Genomic DNA, 15,843 nt, shown 5'->3' on the forward strand with positions numbered 1-15,843 from the left:
AATCGGGGGGGGGGGGGGTTGGGGTGAGATAAATGTGAGGGGAGTTGGGGGAAGTAAATGGGAGGAGGGTTGCGGTGAGATAAATGTGAGGGGATATCTCTAGCAGACTTTGATAACAAATTGGATTCTGTAATCTTTTATCCCAAAGTGATAATGACTTTTAAATGGAGCAATAAGAAGATATATTGCACTTTTCAATCAGTAAAATTGTGAACTTGTCACATCATCCTTGACTTGGAATGATGCATAAAGTTAAGCCTTGATATTAAGTTTGCTCACCTGGCATAAAATAGGTCAAGGGAAAAATTTCAAATGGAGTGGATTAACTGTGGATTGTCACCCTTTCTACTCCCTTCCTAGTCTGACTGACTGGAAATTTAAACTTCCTTCCAGCTGCAAGGAAAGGTCCTCCTTTAGATCATCAGGGCCTGATCTACTATTTTAGTCTTAGGCTTGAACAATGGTGACTTTCCCACCAAGCTAAAGCTGTTCGGACCAATACCCAGGGTTAGAAGACCACTTCACGTTTCCGTATGGGCAGGAGCTGGGTGACTCTGTTATGACTCCACCTGGCAACATTTGCCTTCTGCACTTCTCCATTGGTTTCCTCTCCCAGAGTCCTAAAGTATTGCTGAACTGAAATGTTTACTTTATTACAGTGACAGGCCAAAAAAGATCCTTTCTCACACCTTTGGCTGAAATTAAAGTGCCTTTGCTTTGGTCTGTTTTCCAACACATGAAGACTGAGACATATAGGTTCTTGAGTATCAAGTGGATCAAGGATTACAAGAAGTGTGAGAATGGGGATGAGAAACAAATCAGCCATGACTGTATGGACTATTTTCTGCTCACACATCTTATGGTCTTATGGATTAGCCAAAAATCTTTGTCCATTAATGTGTAAAAAAGCTCAAAGGTAAGCAATTCATCAATATGTGATGATGGGAGGTGAGAACCAGTTGACTCTAAACTAAAGTCGCTGTTCCATCAGTATCATGGAGTCAAAGTCCTGAAACTCCCTTTCTAATATCACTGTGGTTGTCCCCATACCATGTGGACTAGTGCAGATCAATCAGGTAACTCATCCAAATTTTCTCATAGACAATTAGAGATGTGCAACATACAGTGATGTCGCCAACCAGCAATGCCCAAGTACCATAAACAATTGTAAAGAAAAATAAATGCCTTTGCCTAGTCTATAGGTTCACAATTGTTATCCAAGAATGGAAGCCTGATCTACTCTACATGTGGCCCCAGGCCTACTCAATGCTGACTCTTCAGGGCAATGAGGGATCGGCTATAAATACGTTTCAGGGTTATCCACAGGGGAAAGTCACATTTTGGTTTACAACAGTTTTTGGCATACACATAAACATCATTTCCATTTCCATGATGATAACTTAGAGTGCATATTTCCAATTATGAAATTGTAACACTTTTTTGGAGATAAGTGGGCACTCAAGGTGGCACCAGCCTACACTTTCTTGCTTGGGTCCACAGGAGCAATCCTTCTATTTCTAGCTGTGTTCCAGCACAACACTTGGAATTTAGTTCAAATTACATCAATGCCTAAGTGATATAGTGACTTCTGGGGGCAGGGGAGGGGTTGGGGTGGGTGTGTGTGTGTGTGTGTGTGGGGGTGGGGGTGGGGGGCGGGGGTTGGTGTTCTAATTTCCATCTATATCTTAATTAGTCATATGGGGGTAAATTGGATGCAGAACAACAAATGCTAAATGCTCTTCATTGGACCTAAACCCCAGTTTCTTTAAGGGATATGGGACTTAAGATATAAAAATAACACCCCTTGCAACATACAGATCAACCGAGGCGAAACAGATGACGCTTCATAGCGTCAGATTTCAAATTTTTTAAATTTCAACATCTATCCTAACTCCTTCGGGTTAAAAGTTTAGTGCCAAAAGCTGTAAATATTAAGCTACATCAAAAGTAATCCACTTATAGATAATAAATGAGAAAAATGTTGCCTGTTATACATTGAAGTATATGTCCTACCTGTATGACCAGGAATGATGGACTCTATGCACTGGGCACATCCAGGTTTCAAACTGTCCAATATGCATAGCAAAAAAGTTTTATGGATTGATTCCAAGGGGATTTGAGTCCAAGTTCAAATAGGTAGATTAAGAAGACATTTGTATGAAAGTGTGGTGCTGGAAAAGCACAGCAGCTCAGGCAGCATCCAAGGATTTGAGAATCGATGTTTTGGGCATAAACCCTTCATCAGGAATCAGGCTTATGCCTGAAACATTGATTCTCCTGCTCCTCAGATGCTGGCTGAGCTGCTATGCTTTTCCAGCACCACACTCTCGACTCTCCAGCATCTGCTGTCCTCACTTTCTCCTATTTGTATGAGAGGTTCATGAATTCCCAGTATATGATCAGTAAAGGAAATCTTGGGAATTTTAAAAGCATTACAAGTTCAAATTCCTTATTGCTAGTTTAAGTCATAATTTGTTCAACAATATCCACAATTATTTCACACTGCAGAGTTCCCTTTGATTACAAAAATATAATTAAATTAAATAATTTAAAGACGAGGAAGGTTAAAATATTTTATGCAGTGCATAGCAAAAGATCATCCAAGTTGGTGCCTGCACTTATCCAAAGTCATTTAGAGTTTGTGCAAAATACATTGTCAGTTACCGGTTTTAGCTCATGTCCCCTGACTTCAGGGGCAGGTGAATTTGACAGACACTCTGTTAACAAGACCGGAAGGAGTTGGTCTACTTTACTTCTGGCTGTATCAGCTTTGTCTCGTAGATTTCAAAATGGATTCCTTTGGACTTGGTTATCTTCATGACTGCTCCATTCAGCTCCTCCTCCTGAAGAATTTTCATTAACCCTTCAACGATTAATGATGGGCTGCAAAAAAAAACATTTCTGCTGTATTTTGTAAAACTCAGTTATGATGAAAATGCTTCCACTTGCAACTCCTGACGCATCTCCAGAATGAGGGGTGATCTTATTGAAGAGTTTACAATGCAAAAAGAATTCGGGCAGGTAGGTACAGAGAAACAATTGCTTGTTAAGTAGATTCAAGCTTAAGATAGATTGTTAAATAGGAAAGGAAACCATGGTAAAGAGGAAAATAGGATTGAAGGTTAACACAGCAGCATTGATCTCATTGATTGGTGGACCTGACTTGATGAGTTGAATGAGGATTAGAGTGGTGCTGAGTGATTCTTGATGAAGGGCTCCCACCTAAAACGTTGATTTTCCAGCTCTTCGGATGCTGCCTGACCTGCTGTGCCATGCCAGCACCACTCTAATCTTGACTCTGATCTCCAGCATCTGCAGTCCTCACTTTCACCTTGATGAGTTGAAAGGCCTACTCTGCTTCTAAATTTTGTGGTCTAAACAGGGTTTTAAAATTAGAGGTGAATTCAGGCTATACCTTTTCCTCACAATAGGTTTGCAGAAGTATTTAAATCTCTCTGCTCAAAGGTTATAGACACTGGGCACCAACTGGAATGCTGAGACTGATGCACTGTTGCCAAAGATAGGTAAATGGAGTGGGAGGAGAGATCAGTCGTGACCTAAGTGAAGGCAGGAGCAGGCCCGAGGGGCTCAATGGTCTCAAGCCAACGAATGATATTCCGGAAAAGGAGTGGTTTCAATTCTACCGCCATAACTTTCGCAGCACTTTGGTGAAACCAGTCCCCATCACCCGGTTCAATCAAAAACAGCTGAAACAGACATTTCCTCTGGGGCACTTGGGATGGCAAAAGGCTGGGCAACTGCCCGCACGATATCAGAGGCATAAGTTTTCACATTTGTAATCAATGTGTACATACAAACTAATTCTAATTCAAGATGGGCGGCAGACTGGCAGTGCGGGTTTCTGCCTGGACTTCATCGGCTCTGTCTGCTTGCACGTTTTTTTTTCTTTCGCCGCTCTTTTTTTTCCCTTAATTTAATCGACTTACTTTCTGTGGAGAGCGGGTTTGTGCGGCATGGAGGAGATCGAGCCAGTGTTGCAGTGAAAGAAGTCCCCTGGCATCTGAGGCGGTGGCCTGAGCAGGCAACCTGAGGTCTCCCAGCATCCATGTGACATCAAGTGAGGGGGAAACTGAGCCAGCATTGGGAGAGGGAGCCAACTGGGATAAAAGAGCCCAGCACAGAGGAGATCGAGCCCTTGTAGGGATTGCGAGGCCCAGCATGGCTAAGCAGTTAAGAAAGACTGTAATGTTAAACTTTACTTACTTTTCTACTTTGTACCTAAGATTTTGTACCTAGATACCTTTGTACCTAAGATGGTTCCAGGAATGGTGACTTCATATACTTTTCACTGTACATCTGTATCCCTAAGCTTCAGTACAAGTCACAATAAAACCGAACCTCATTTCTAATTCTAAACTGGTAAAGATTAGTTTAAGGTTAATGTTAGGCAGCATTACAATAATAGGATAGGGCAAGTCTGGTGTTTAGTCTCTATTCCCCGTCACTCTGAGGTGGTAGTAATGGGTCTTCTTGAACCACTGTGTTCATTGTAGAAGGTTGATGCAACTGAATGTCAAGGACATCAGTAAGTAGCTAAATGGCTATTTGCTGAAATCACATGTCGGCCTTGGCAGGTTTCTCAAAAGTACAGAGACCTTTCTGTCTTTATAACCAATCCAACAGCTTCATAGTCAGATTTACTGGGCACAACACTTGATTTCCAAATTTACTGCAGAAAAAGAATCCAAATTCAATTTCACAAGCCTCAATAACCCATGGCTGTAGCTTATTAGCTCCAGAGCATAATCATTAACCTCCGTACTTCTTTATGTAACATAAAACATCGAACAATACAGCACAGAACAGGCCCTTTGGCCCTCAATGTTGCGCCGACCTGTGAACTAATCTAAGCCTATTCCCCTACACTATCTCATCATCATCCATATGCTTATCCAGTGACAGTTTAAATGCCCCCAATGTGGCTACATTAACTATATTGGCAGGCATGTTCCATGTCCTTACCACTCTCTGAGTAAAGAACCTGCCTCTGACATCTGTCTTAAATCTATCACCCCTCTATTTGCAGCTATGCCCTCTTGTACAAGCCAACGTCATCATCCTAGGAAAAATTATTTTCACTGTCCACCCTATCTAATCCTCTGACCATCTTGTATGTCTCTATTAAATCCCCTCTTCGCCTTCTTCTCTCCAATGAGAACAGACCCAAGTCCCTCAGCGTTTCCTCATAAGACCTTCTCTCCAGACCAGGCAACATCCTGCTAAATCTTGTCTGACCTTTTCCAATGCTTCCACTTCCTTCCTGTAATGGGGCGACCTGGACTGCATGCAATATTCTGAGTGTGGCCACACTAGCACTTTGTACAGTTGCAGCATGACAGCACGACTCCGGAACTCAATCCCTCTATCAATTAAACTGAACACACTGTATGCCTTCTTAACAGCACTATCCACCTGGGTGGTATAATTACCTGGGTCATTTCTACTGCCCTTCTTGAACAAGGGTACAACATTTGCAATCCTCCAGTCCTCTGGTACTAAACCTGAAGACAATGATGACTCAAAGATCAAGGCCAAAGACTCCTCCATCTCCTCCTTAGCTTCCCAGAGAATCCTTAGATAAATCCCATCTAGCCCAGGGGACCTATCTACTTTCATGCCTTCTAGAATTGATGACACCTCCACCTTATGAGCTTTAATCCTTTCTTGTCTAATAGCAAGTATCTTAGTCTTCTCCCCTACACTATTCTCCTTTTCCTGAGTGAAAACAGATGAGAAATATTCGTTTAGCACCTCTCTGATCATTATACGGTCCACACACAACTTCCCACTTCTGTCTTTGATGGGCCCTATTCCTACCCTAGTCATCCATTTATTCCTCACATACCTACAGAAAGGTTTAGGGTTCTCCTTTATTCTACCTGTTAAAGACTGCTCATGTCACCTCCTTGCTCTTCTTAACTCCCTTTATAAATCCTTCCTAGCTAATCAGTAACTCTCCATAGCCTCATCTGAAACATCCCGTCTCAACGTCACATAAGCCTCCCTCTTCCACTTAACAAAAGATACAATTTCTTTAAATAACCATGGTTCCCTTACCTTATCACTTCCTCCCTGTCTGACAGGGACATACCTATCAAGGACACACAATATCCTGCTTAAACTAGCTCCACATTTTGATTGTCCCCATCCCCTGCATTTTGCTACCCCATTCTATGCCTCCTAAGTCTTGCCTAATGGCATTATAATTGCCCTTCCCTCATCGATAACTCTTGCCATGTGACATGTACCTATCCCTTTCCATCGCTAAACTAAATGTGACTGAATTATGGTCACTCTCTCCAAAGTACCCACCTACAACTAAATCAAACAGCTGGCCTGGTTCATTACCAAGTACCAGATCCAGTGGTGCCTCCCCACTTGTTGGCCCTTTGACATACTGTGTCAGGAAACCCTCCTGTACACATTGGACTAAAACTGCTCCATCCGACGCGCTAGAGTTCTAGCATTTCCAGTCAATGTTGGGGAAGTTAAAGTCCCCTATTATGACCACCCTATTCCTTTCACTCCTACCCAGAATTATTTTGCCGATCCTCTCCTCCACCTCCCTGGAACTTTGCGGAGGCCTATTACAAAACTCCCAGCAGTGTGACCTCTCCTCTCCTGTTTCTAACCTCAGCCCATACTACCTCAGTAGATGAGTCCTTGTCAAAAGTTCCTTCAGCTACCACTGTACTGTCCTTGACTAACAAGGCCACACCTCCCCCTCTTTTACCACCTTCCCTGTTTTTAATGAAAGATCTAAATCCTGGAACCTGCAACATCCATTCCTCACTCTGCTCTATCCATGTCTCCGAAATGGCCACAACATCGAAGTCCCAGATACCTATCCATGTTGCAAGCTCACCTACCTTATTCCCGACACTCCTTGCATTGAAGTAGACAGACTTCAGACCAGTTTGCTGTCTGCCAGCACACTCCTGTGATTGTGAAATCCTGTCCATGTCCTCCCTACTCTCATCCTCCTGTGTACTGGAACTACACCACAGGATCCCATCCCCCTGCTGAGCTAGTTTAAACCACCCTGAATCGCACTAGCAAATTTCCCACCCAGGATATTAGTACCTCTCTGGTTCAAATACAAGTAGGTGGATTAGTGGAAATGGAGACTGGAGTCAATAAGAGTTGGAGAAGTGATGGTTTGATAGGTTTCCATGGAAGAATAGAATCGATGGGCCAAGTCACCTTTCCCATTGTACTTTTGAAGACATGAGATTTCTAAAATCACAGTGACAATGAGAAATATTGCCACAGAAACCTCTTCGCTAAACGGTGAAACTATGAAGGGTGAAACTTGTCCCAGGAGCAAAATCGATGCCAGGTAATCAGGCTTATATTTGGCACCATTTTGTTTTCTATCAATTTTAAAACCAATGTAGTTGGCTGGCATCTGGAAAAGACTAATTCATAAATTAGGTCAGAAATCCTCCGAGAGTCATCCTCAGAGGCGTCTATGACACATGAATATACTTTCATTTTTCAGGAACTTAATGAGCTACAGATTTCCATGCTGTTTCTTTTATATATTCATAGTGAGGGGGATTATTTCAAGGGCACCTCGAAAGCAGGGGTGGAAGTTTGATATTTTTAAATAGTCATATTTATAAAAGATTTCTCAGAAATAAAACTTCTCTGAAAAACTAAAAAGCTAAAAAGAAAATTGGTATCTCTCTCTAAGTGGTTGGACCACAAAGGTCGTGTTACAGAAATAGATGATCTCCTTTATTTTCAGTCTGGCCATGACAAGCCAGCAAAGATATATTGGCTCTGAAGGCTGTACAATGCAGCTTTACTGGATTGATACAAGGGATTAAATTATGAGGACATGTATTCCTTGGTTGAAATAATTCAGGTGCAGTTTATGAGGTGCATCTACATTAAGTCACATCAGACTGTGCTTGCAGAATGTTAATTCCAAGTAAAAATAAATATTTGTTATATCTTCATTGACTACCTGCTAAGTTGAGTCTCTCATTACAATTGCATCCAGCTCTAACCTCTTGTTATTGTACAGCTTGACTCTAATTTGAACCAAATGTGCCAAAATTGGAATCATCATGAAACCAAGCCAAAGTCAGTATTACGGTACAAAGGCAGTATTATAGTACAGAGCAGCAGTGTTAAAGTTTATTATTGTGGTCTCATGCTTGACTACGATTGTTCATTACAGGGTCAGGATGCACCAGTTCTCTTCTGGGTAGCCTTGTAAGTGTAAATCATTGCTTATCTAGATCACTGCCATCTGCCCATTAACAATTCTCATTCAGCCCAATACTCACAGACTTACGACTCCAGCAACGGGTCGACATTAAATTCCCATCCTAGTGTTCAAATCCCTCTATGACCTCTTCCTCACTGACTGACCAACCAAATGAAGACCCCTAAAGCTCTGTGTCCTTCTTGTTCTGGTCTCCTGTGCCTCACAAGGTTCCACCATTGGAAGCCATGCCCTCAGCGATACTGGACTTTCTTAAAATACTCTGCCCTCGATTTATCTTTTAAGAGTCTCCTTAAAACAGATGTCGAGAAACTTGAAAGGGTTCGGAAAAGATTTAAAAGGATATAACCAAGGTTGGAAGGTTTGAGCATCAGGGAGAAGCTGAATAAGTTGGGGCTATTTTCCCTGGAGAGAGAGAGGATGAAGGGTGACCTAATTGAAGTTTCCAAAATCATGAGGAGCATGCATTGGATAAATAGTTAAGGTCTTTTCTCCAGGGTAGGGGAGTCCAAAACTAGAGGACACAGGTTTAAGGTGAGAGAGGAAAGATTTAAAAGGGACCTAAAGGGCAACCTTTCCATGCAGAGGGTGGTGTGAGTATGGAATGATCTGCCAGAGGAAGTGGTGGAGTTTGGTACAATTACAAAATTTAAAAGGCATCTGGATGGGTATATGAATAGGAGGGCTTTAGAGAGACATGGGCCAAATGCTAGTAAATGGGACTAGATTAATGTAGAACAACTGTTCAGCATGGACGAGTTGGACCGAAGGGTCTGTACATCTCTGACATTATTCGACCATGACTTTTGATAATTTGTCCAATACCTCCTCATGCGGTGCCAAATCATCTTTGATCACACTCTGGTGAACTGCTATGTGACACATCCCTCCATTAAAAGAGGTTGTAAAAAGCAAGTTGTTGTTGCTCAATGCAACATTTCCATATGTTTCGGATTTAGCAGTAAAGATCCATTCGTAAAAGTCAGAATAATATAAAAGTTGTAGACTATCTTAAAAAAGGACTTCTTGGAAATGTTTTGGAGCCTGGTGTGGAATATTGTTGGGAATGGTTCTATTCTGTTTAATTTCAGTGTACACTGACATATATTTTGCCCTTCTGTCCAAACTAAATTTATGCTCTTGCTTCCTCCAACTGGGAATTTAGAAACAATGAGGACAATTTTAACCCAATCCAGTATGTGGGATGCAATGGGAGCCAGGCTGCTTTTCCAACCCCCCTGCCCCATTTCCCTCATGCCCATGGCCCCAGACCCTGGAGTGTTGGTTTAGGATGACCATCCAAGGGATAGAGATGGTCATTCAGTCTTTTCAGGCTGATTGACCAGTGAGGGTAAGACTGTTGTGCATTGTAACCTCCTTTAATAAAAGTAGTGTGTTGAATGAACTCAGCCAATCTGACAGCATCTGAGGGGAGACAAAGGACATGGAATACCATGGCGCAGTACAGGTCCTTCGATCTTTGATGTTGTGCTGACTTAAGGTTTCGAGTCTAGTGTGACTCTTCCTCAGAACTGAAGGGATTTGGAAAAGTGATAGGGTGACACAGAGTGTTAGCATGTGGAACAGTTGGTGAGGGTGTCAGTTCCAAAGGGATTGCTAACAGTAATAGAGGAGGAGAGATATAAATGAGAAGTAGGTATTAGTGGTAAGTGTTATTTGCAAAGAATAAGTCAGCTCTGCAGAGATACTGCCCTTCCACAAATCCATTGTTGATTGTCAGAAAATAAAATCTGGTTCACTGATGTCCTTTAAGGAAGGAAACTGCCATCCTTACCTGGTCTGACCTACATATGACTCCAGACCCACAACAACATGGTTGACTCTTATCTGACCTCTGGGTAGTAAATGCTGGCCCAGCCAGTGAAACCCTCATCCCATGAGTGAATAAAAGACAAACCATAATATCCATGGGTTGTCTGGAGAAAAGAATGTTTCAGATTACCACCATGTTGTGGGGGAGATATGTACAGAACAACCTCAATTATCCAAGCAAGACAGGTGGGAGTATTTTATTTGGATATTGATTGTTCAGATAACAGATAATGTTTTTACGGGACCTTGAGATCGTGTTTGGATAATCTGAATTTCGGATAATTGATGTTTGGATAACCAAGGTTGTTCTGTGCTGCTTAGTTGTTTGGTGTGGAGCATTCTGATAGAAACCAAACACGCTCCAATTCCCCCGACTTTGATGCAACTCACTCCCTGTCAGATGTTGTCGACTTCTTACACCACTCTTCCATTTCCCAAAATGTACTTACTCCAATATTCCGTAGTGTTGAATCAATTTTTTCACCGTATCCTTGAGTATGTAGTATCTCCCCATCATTTGCTCTTGATTCACAGAGTTCAAAAGCGGAGTATCCACAAAGGCTGGACAAATTGTGTTGATCCGAACTCCATAGTCCAACAGCTTCGAGGTTGCCTGAACGAAAGCCGCAAGACAGTTACTGTTTATCAGACTGCACGGTCCCACTTATGAATGTCACTGCTGTTGACTGGGCCAGCACTTACTGCCCATCTCTGGTTGCCCCTGAGAAGGTTGGAGTGAGCTGCCTAATGCATCAGGGAACAACAGCAAATAATGGCTGGGCACCTAGTGAGGATCCCTGGGAAGGTAGGATCTGAACCCATCCTTCAGAAATTTTATCTTCTCCCTTCCCCCGTCCAGATTGCTGAGAAGTCAGTCTCATTTGGAGATTTGTTCTTTCTGCCTGTACTAGGCCCGACCAGGGGTGATCCTTGTTTACAGTAAATGTCAAGAGTCCAGCATCACACCCAACCTCCTCAGTGCAGTGTTCTTGGACAAGTCATTTTCAACAATCACCTTTCCTGATCACCAATGAGCCCTCACTACATTCATAGCCCAGGGCATGAAACCCTGGAAAGCAACATTAACCTCATTTACCAGGATGCTGCCTGGATTGGAAGGCATGTCTTATGAAGAGAGGTTGAGTGAGCTAAGGTTTTTTACACTGGACAGAAGAAGGGTGAGAGGTGACTTGATAGAGGTGTACGAGGTAATGAGAAGCATAGATAGAGTAGATAGCCAGAGACTTTTCCCCAGGGCAGAAATGACTGTCACGAGGGGCCATCATTTTAGGACGAAGGTGTGGGGAGATGTCACAGGTGGGTTCTTTACACAGAGAGTGATGGGTGGGTGCAATGCACTGCCAGCAGTGGTAGTAGATTCAGATACATTAGGGACATTTAAGCGACTGCTGGACAAGCACACGGACAGCAGTAAATTGAAGGAAGTGTAGATTAGGTTGATCGTAGATTAAGATAAATGCTTGGCACAGCATCATGGGCCAAAGGTCCTGTACTATGCTGTACTATTCTATGCTCTATGTTCTTAACATTAAGATTTAACATGTTCAGGGGTGGCCAAATAGGATGGTGAGTTAGGCACTGGCCATCTGTGGGGTCAAGGTTCGAATGCAATCAAGGCAAACCAAATGAAATTCTCTCCACTAAGGTCACTATGCCAAATGGGTTCTGCAGTCTCAATCCAAGACTTGAAGGGGGGAAGGTCTCTACTTCAACACAATGTCCCTCAAGATGATGGGGACAAATGATGTGAAGAATGGGAAAAACAAAACATGATACATGCACAGAGAAATTCAGCAGTATCTGAGGACAGAGAAGCAGAGTTAAAGTTTCAAGTCTGGTATGATTCTTCATCAGAATGGGAGTCATACTGGACACATTAACATTAGATTCAGGAGGTCTAGCAGTATCTGTGGATAGAGAAACAGAGTTAATGTGTCTGGTACGAATCGCATTCTGAAGAAGAGTCATATGGGTCTCAAAACGTTAACTCTGTTTCGCTCTGCACAGATGTTGCAAGATCAGCTCAGCTCTTCAGCATTCTGGGTGTTTGTTCTAAGTTTCCAGCATCTGCAGTATTCTGTTTTTCAATGTTAAATGACACCTGGATGGCTTGGCTGAGCTAAATGCTGTTGTTGAAAAGTGTGGTGTTGGAAACGTGCAGCAGGCCAGGCAGCATCCGAGGAGCAGGAGAATCAACGTTTTGGGTATAAGCCCTTCTTCAGCAATGGTTGAAGAAGGGCCTATGACTGAAACGTCGATTCTCCTGCTCCTTGGATGCTGCCTGGCCTGCTGCGCTTTTCCAGCACCACACTTTTCAACTCTGGTCTCCAGCATCTGCAGTCCTCACTTTCTCCTGAGCTGAATGCTGTTGATAAGAATAAAAACAGTTTTGGTCTCCTTACTTGACAAAGGATGTGCAGGCACTGGAGAAGGTACAGTGGAGGTTCACTCGGTTGATTCTAGAGCTGAGAGGGTTGGCTAACGGGGAGACATTGAAAATACCGGGACCATTGGAAATTATAAGAATGATGGAGATCTTACAGAAACTTATAAACTTAAACTGGCACTTCTGCTAGGCCAGCATTTATTGCCTATCTGGAATTGCAGTTAAGAATCAACCACACTGTTGTGGGTCTGGAGTCACATATGGCCCAGACCAGGCGAGGATAGCAGATTTCCCTGTTTGAAGGACATTAGGTGAACCGAATGGCTTAAATAGATAAAATAGAAGCAGAAAAGTTGTTTCCACTGGCAAGTGAAACTAGAACTAGGGGGCATATCCTCAAAATATTGGGGTGCAGATTTCAGACTGAGTTGAGAGGGAACTTCTTTTACCCAAAGAGTTATGAATCTGTGGAATTCCCTGCCCAGTGAAGCAGTTGAGGCTACCTCGTTGAACGTTTTTAAGGCAAAGACAGATAGATTGTTGAACAGTAAAGGAATGAAGGGTTATGGTGAGTGGGCGGGTAAGTGGAGCTGAGTCCATGAAAAGATCAGCCATGATCTTATTGAATGGTGGAGTAGGGTCTAGGGGCTAGATGGCCTACTCCTGTTCCTGGTTTTTATGTTCTTATTATGTAAAACATACTGACCTTTGTCAAGCAATTGATTGGATTGCTGTATTCTGTAGCACCAAAACACAGAAAGCATAAAGAAACTTAAAACACTGGTTCCACCTGATCTTAGTGTCATATGAACAGTAAAGGCACATAAAGAATAATATTGGCCAAGGAAGAAAATCATGACTAAGGAGTACTTACTGCTATAGCCCTGGTGAATCCAACTACACCATGCTTTGTGGCTGTGTACACTGGTCCATGTGCAGCTGGGAATAAACCTAAACAGAAATAGAAAAGAAAGCAGAATTGCATGTATCAACAACAACTTGGATTCATATTGCACCTTTGTTGGAGTATGATGTATCACAATGCTTCACAGGTGCTTCAGGGAGGCAAAGGCCTTGTGGCATTGTCTGGACTGCTAATCCAGAAACCCAGGAAATGTTCTGAGAACCTGGGTTCAAATCCCACCACGGTAAAATCTGAATTTGACAAAAAAGTCTGGAATTAAGAGTCTAATGATTACCATGAATCCACTCTCAGTGGTTGGAAAAACCCATCTGACTCACTCATATCCTCTGGGGAAGGAAACCTGCCATCCTCACCTGGTCTGGCCTACATGTGACTCCAGACCCACAGCAATGTGGTTGACTCTTAACTGCCTTCTAGGCAATTAGGGATGGGCAATAAATTCTGGCTTAGCCAGTGACATCCTCATCCTGTGAATGAATTTTTCAAAGAAATACCAAATACAATTTGACCCCTGGCATCATAAGGAGATATTGGGACCAAAAGTGTTTGGTTTTGAGAAGTCTCCTAAGGGAGTGGGAGGAGTGGAGAGACAGTGAGGTTTGGGGAAGGCATTGCAGGGTCAAGGGCCTACACAGCTGGAAGCATTGTCATAGTGGATCGATGAAAATCTGAGATAAAGGCATGATTACAGAAACTCAAATATCCCTGAGAGCTGTTGGACGGAAGGAGATCGGATAGAGGGAAAATGAGTTTCATGAAGGGATTTCAAAACCAAAAGCATTAACATCAAAGACAACATTCAAAATATAATTTCCTACCTGTTTGTGTGTGTGTGCTATCTTGCCCTTTTACATGAGAATCAACCTTCTCTGTTATAAATTGGAGCTGTTTTAATTGGCGCAGTGGAGATTTGACCGAAATGTTTAAGGTGATGAAGGAATGGGCCAAGGTCTATAACATAGTGACAGCGATATAACATTAAATATCAAGGATTCAAGATCGAGAGAAAGAAACTTGCACAGAAAGATGAAAAAAATTACCTGGAGACAACAAAAACAGAAATTGCTGGAAAAGATCAGCAGGTCTGGCAGCATCGGTGGTGAGAAATCAGAGTTAACATTTTAGATCTAGTGACTCATCCTCAGAAGTTACCGGAAGGACAGGTTAGTTGGATGGTTTAAGGATAGTGAAATGAAGCGATACAGTCACAAGTTGGCCACAATGGATCAGTGTTGCACTTGTGAGGGATAAACATCAGCACAGACTGGTTGGGCCAAATGGCTCGTTTTCAACTTGGCAGCTCGGTGTTGTGCAATGAAGTGTGTGATGAGTAATGAAAACTGCAAAAGGAATGTTTAGTGCACAACACCACCAGAAGTCAGAGTGTGGAAGTACAGTATGACTGCTTTACCCAAGTCATTCCCATTATAAATGTGCTGAGGAGCATAAGAAATAGGAGCAGGAACAAGCTATTCAGCTCTTTAAGTCTGCTTTGTTTTCAACATCGTCATGGCTGATCTTTGAGTCATAGAGTCTTAGAGACAAACATCATGGAAACAGACTCTTTGGTCAAACCAATCCATGCGGATCATAATCCCAAATTAAACTAGCCCCACCTGCCTGCGTTTGGTCCATATCCTTCCAACATTTCTTATTCATGTACTTACCTGCATATCTTTGGAACTTTGAAAGTGTACCTGCATTCACCAATTCCTCTGGAAGCTCATTCTACTGTTTTTTTAAAAACTTTGCCCCTCATGTCTTTCTTAAATCTTTCTCCTCTACCTTAAAAATATGCCCCCTAGTCTCGAAATCCCCAACCCTCGGGAAAATACACCTGCCATGCACCTCATCTAAATCCCTCATGATTTTATAAACCTCTATAAGGTCATCCCTCAGCCTCCTATACTCCAGTGAAGAAAGTCCCAGCTTATCTAGCCTCTCCTTATAACCCCAACCCCCCATTTTCACCACACCCTGGTAAAAATTTTCTGAACTTTCTCTAACTTACTAATAACCTTCCTATAAAAGGGTGACCAGAAATGGACACAGTAGTCCAGAAGAGGCCTCACCAGCATTCTGCACAACCTCAACGTTTCGTCCCAACTCTTATACTCGAAGGTCTGAGCAATGAAGGCAAGCGTGCTAAATGCTTTCTTAACCACCCTTCGACATTAACTTCAACTCCATTTTCCTGCAGCATCCCCATATCTCTTGGTTCTCTCTCTTTTTGTCAGTCTATTGTCTGGTGAGACGAGGGTTTGCATTGTGGTGATGAACAGTGTGAGGAACCCCACTCTGGCCTGGCAGACTCTGCCTTATTTGCCACAGAGCAGGGCAGGGGGCTGAGAAGGAGCAGAACTTTTGCAGACCTCTTAAGTCTCAGTCAGCTGAATGATCAATGTTCATAAGACCATAAGA

The 15,843-nt window shown here is 42.6% G+C and overlaps 1 protein-coding gene across 1 annotated transcript in view; it reads right to left on the reverse strand.

Moving 5' to 3' along the window:
* Positions 1-2,302: 2,302 nt before the first annotated feature.
* hpgd (15-hydroxyprostaglandin dehydrogenase) overlaps positions 2,303-15,843 on the reverse strand; it is a 57,100-nt gene continuing 43,559 nt past the window's right edge. The window contains exons 5-7 of the mRNA XM_043704592.1: positions 13,372-13,448; positions 10,540-10,703; positions 2,303-2,883 (exon numbers count right to left, since the gene is read on the reverse strand). Of these exons, the coding sequence (XP_043560527.1) occupies positions 2,745-2,883; positions 10,540-10,703; positions 13,372-13,448 (380 nt within the window). The 3' untranslated portion in view covers positions 2,303-2,744. The remainder of the gene's footprint in view (positions 2,884-10,539; positions 10,704-13,371; positions 13,449-15,843) is intronic.

The sequence above is a fragment of the Chiloscyllium plagiosum genome, chromosome 2 (assembly GCF_004010195.1).
Source record: "Chiloscyllium plagiosum isolate BGI_BamShark_2017 chromosome 2, ASM401019v2, whole genome shotgun sequence".
Lineage (NCBI taxonomy): Eukaryota > Metazoa > Chordata > Chondrichthyes > Orectolobiformes > Hemiscylliidae > Chiloscyllium > Chiloscyllium plagiosum.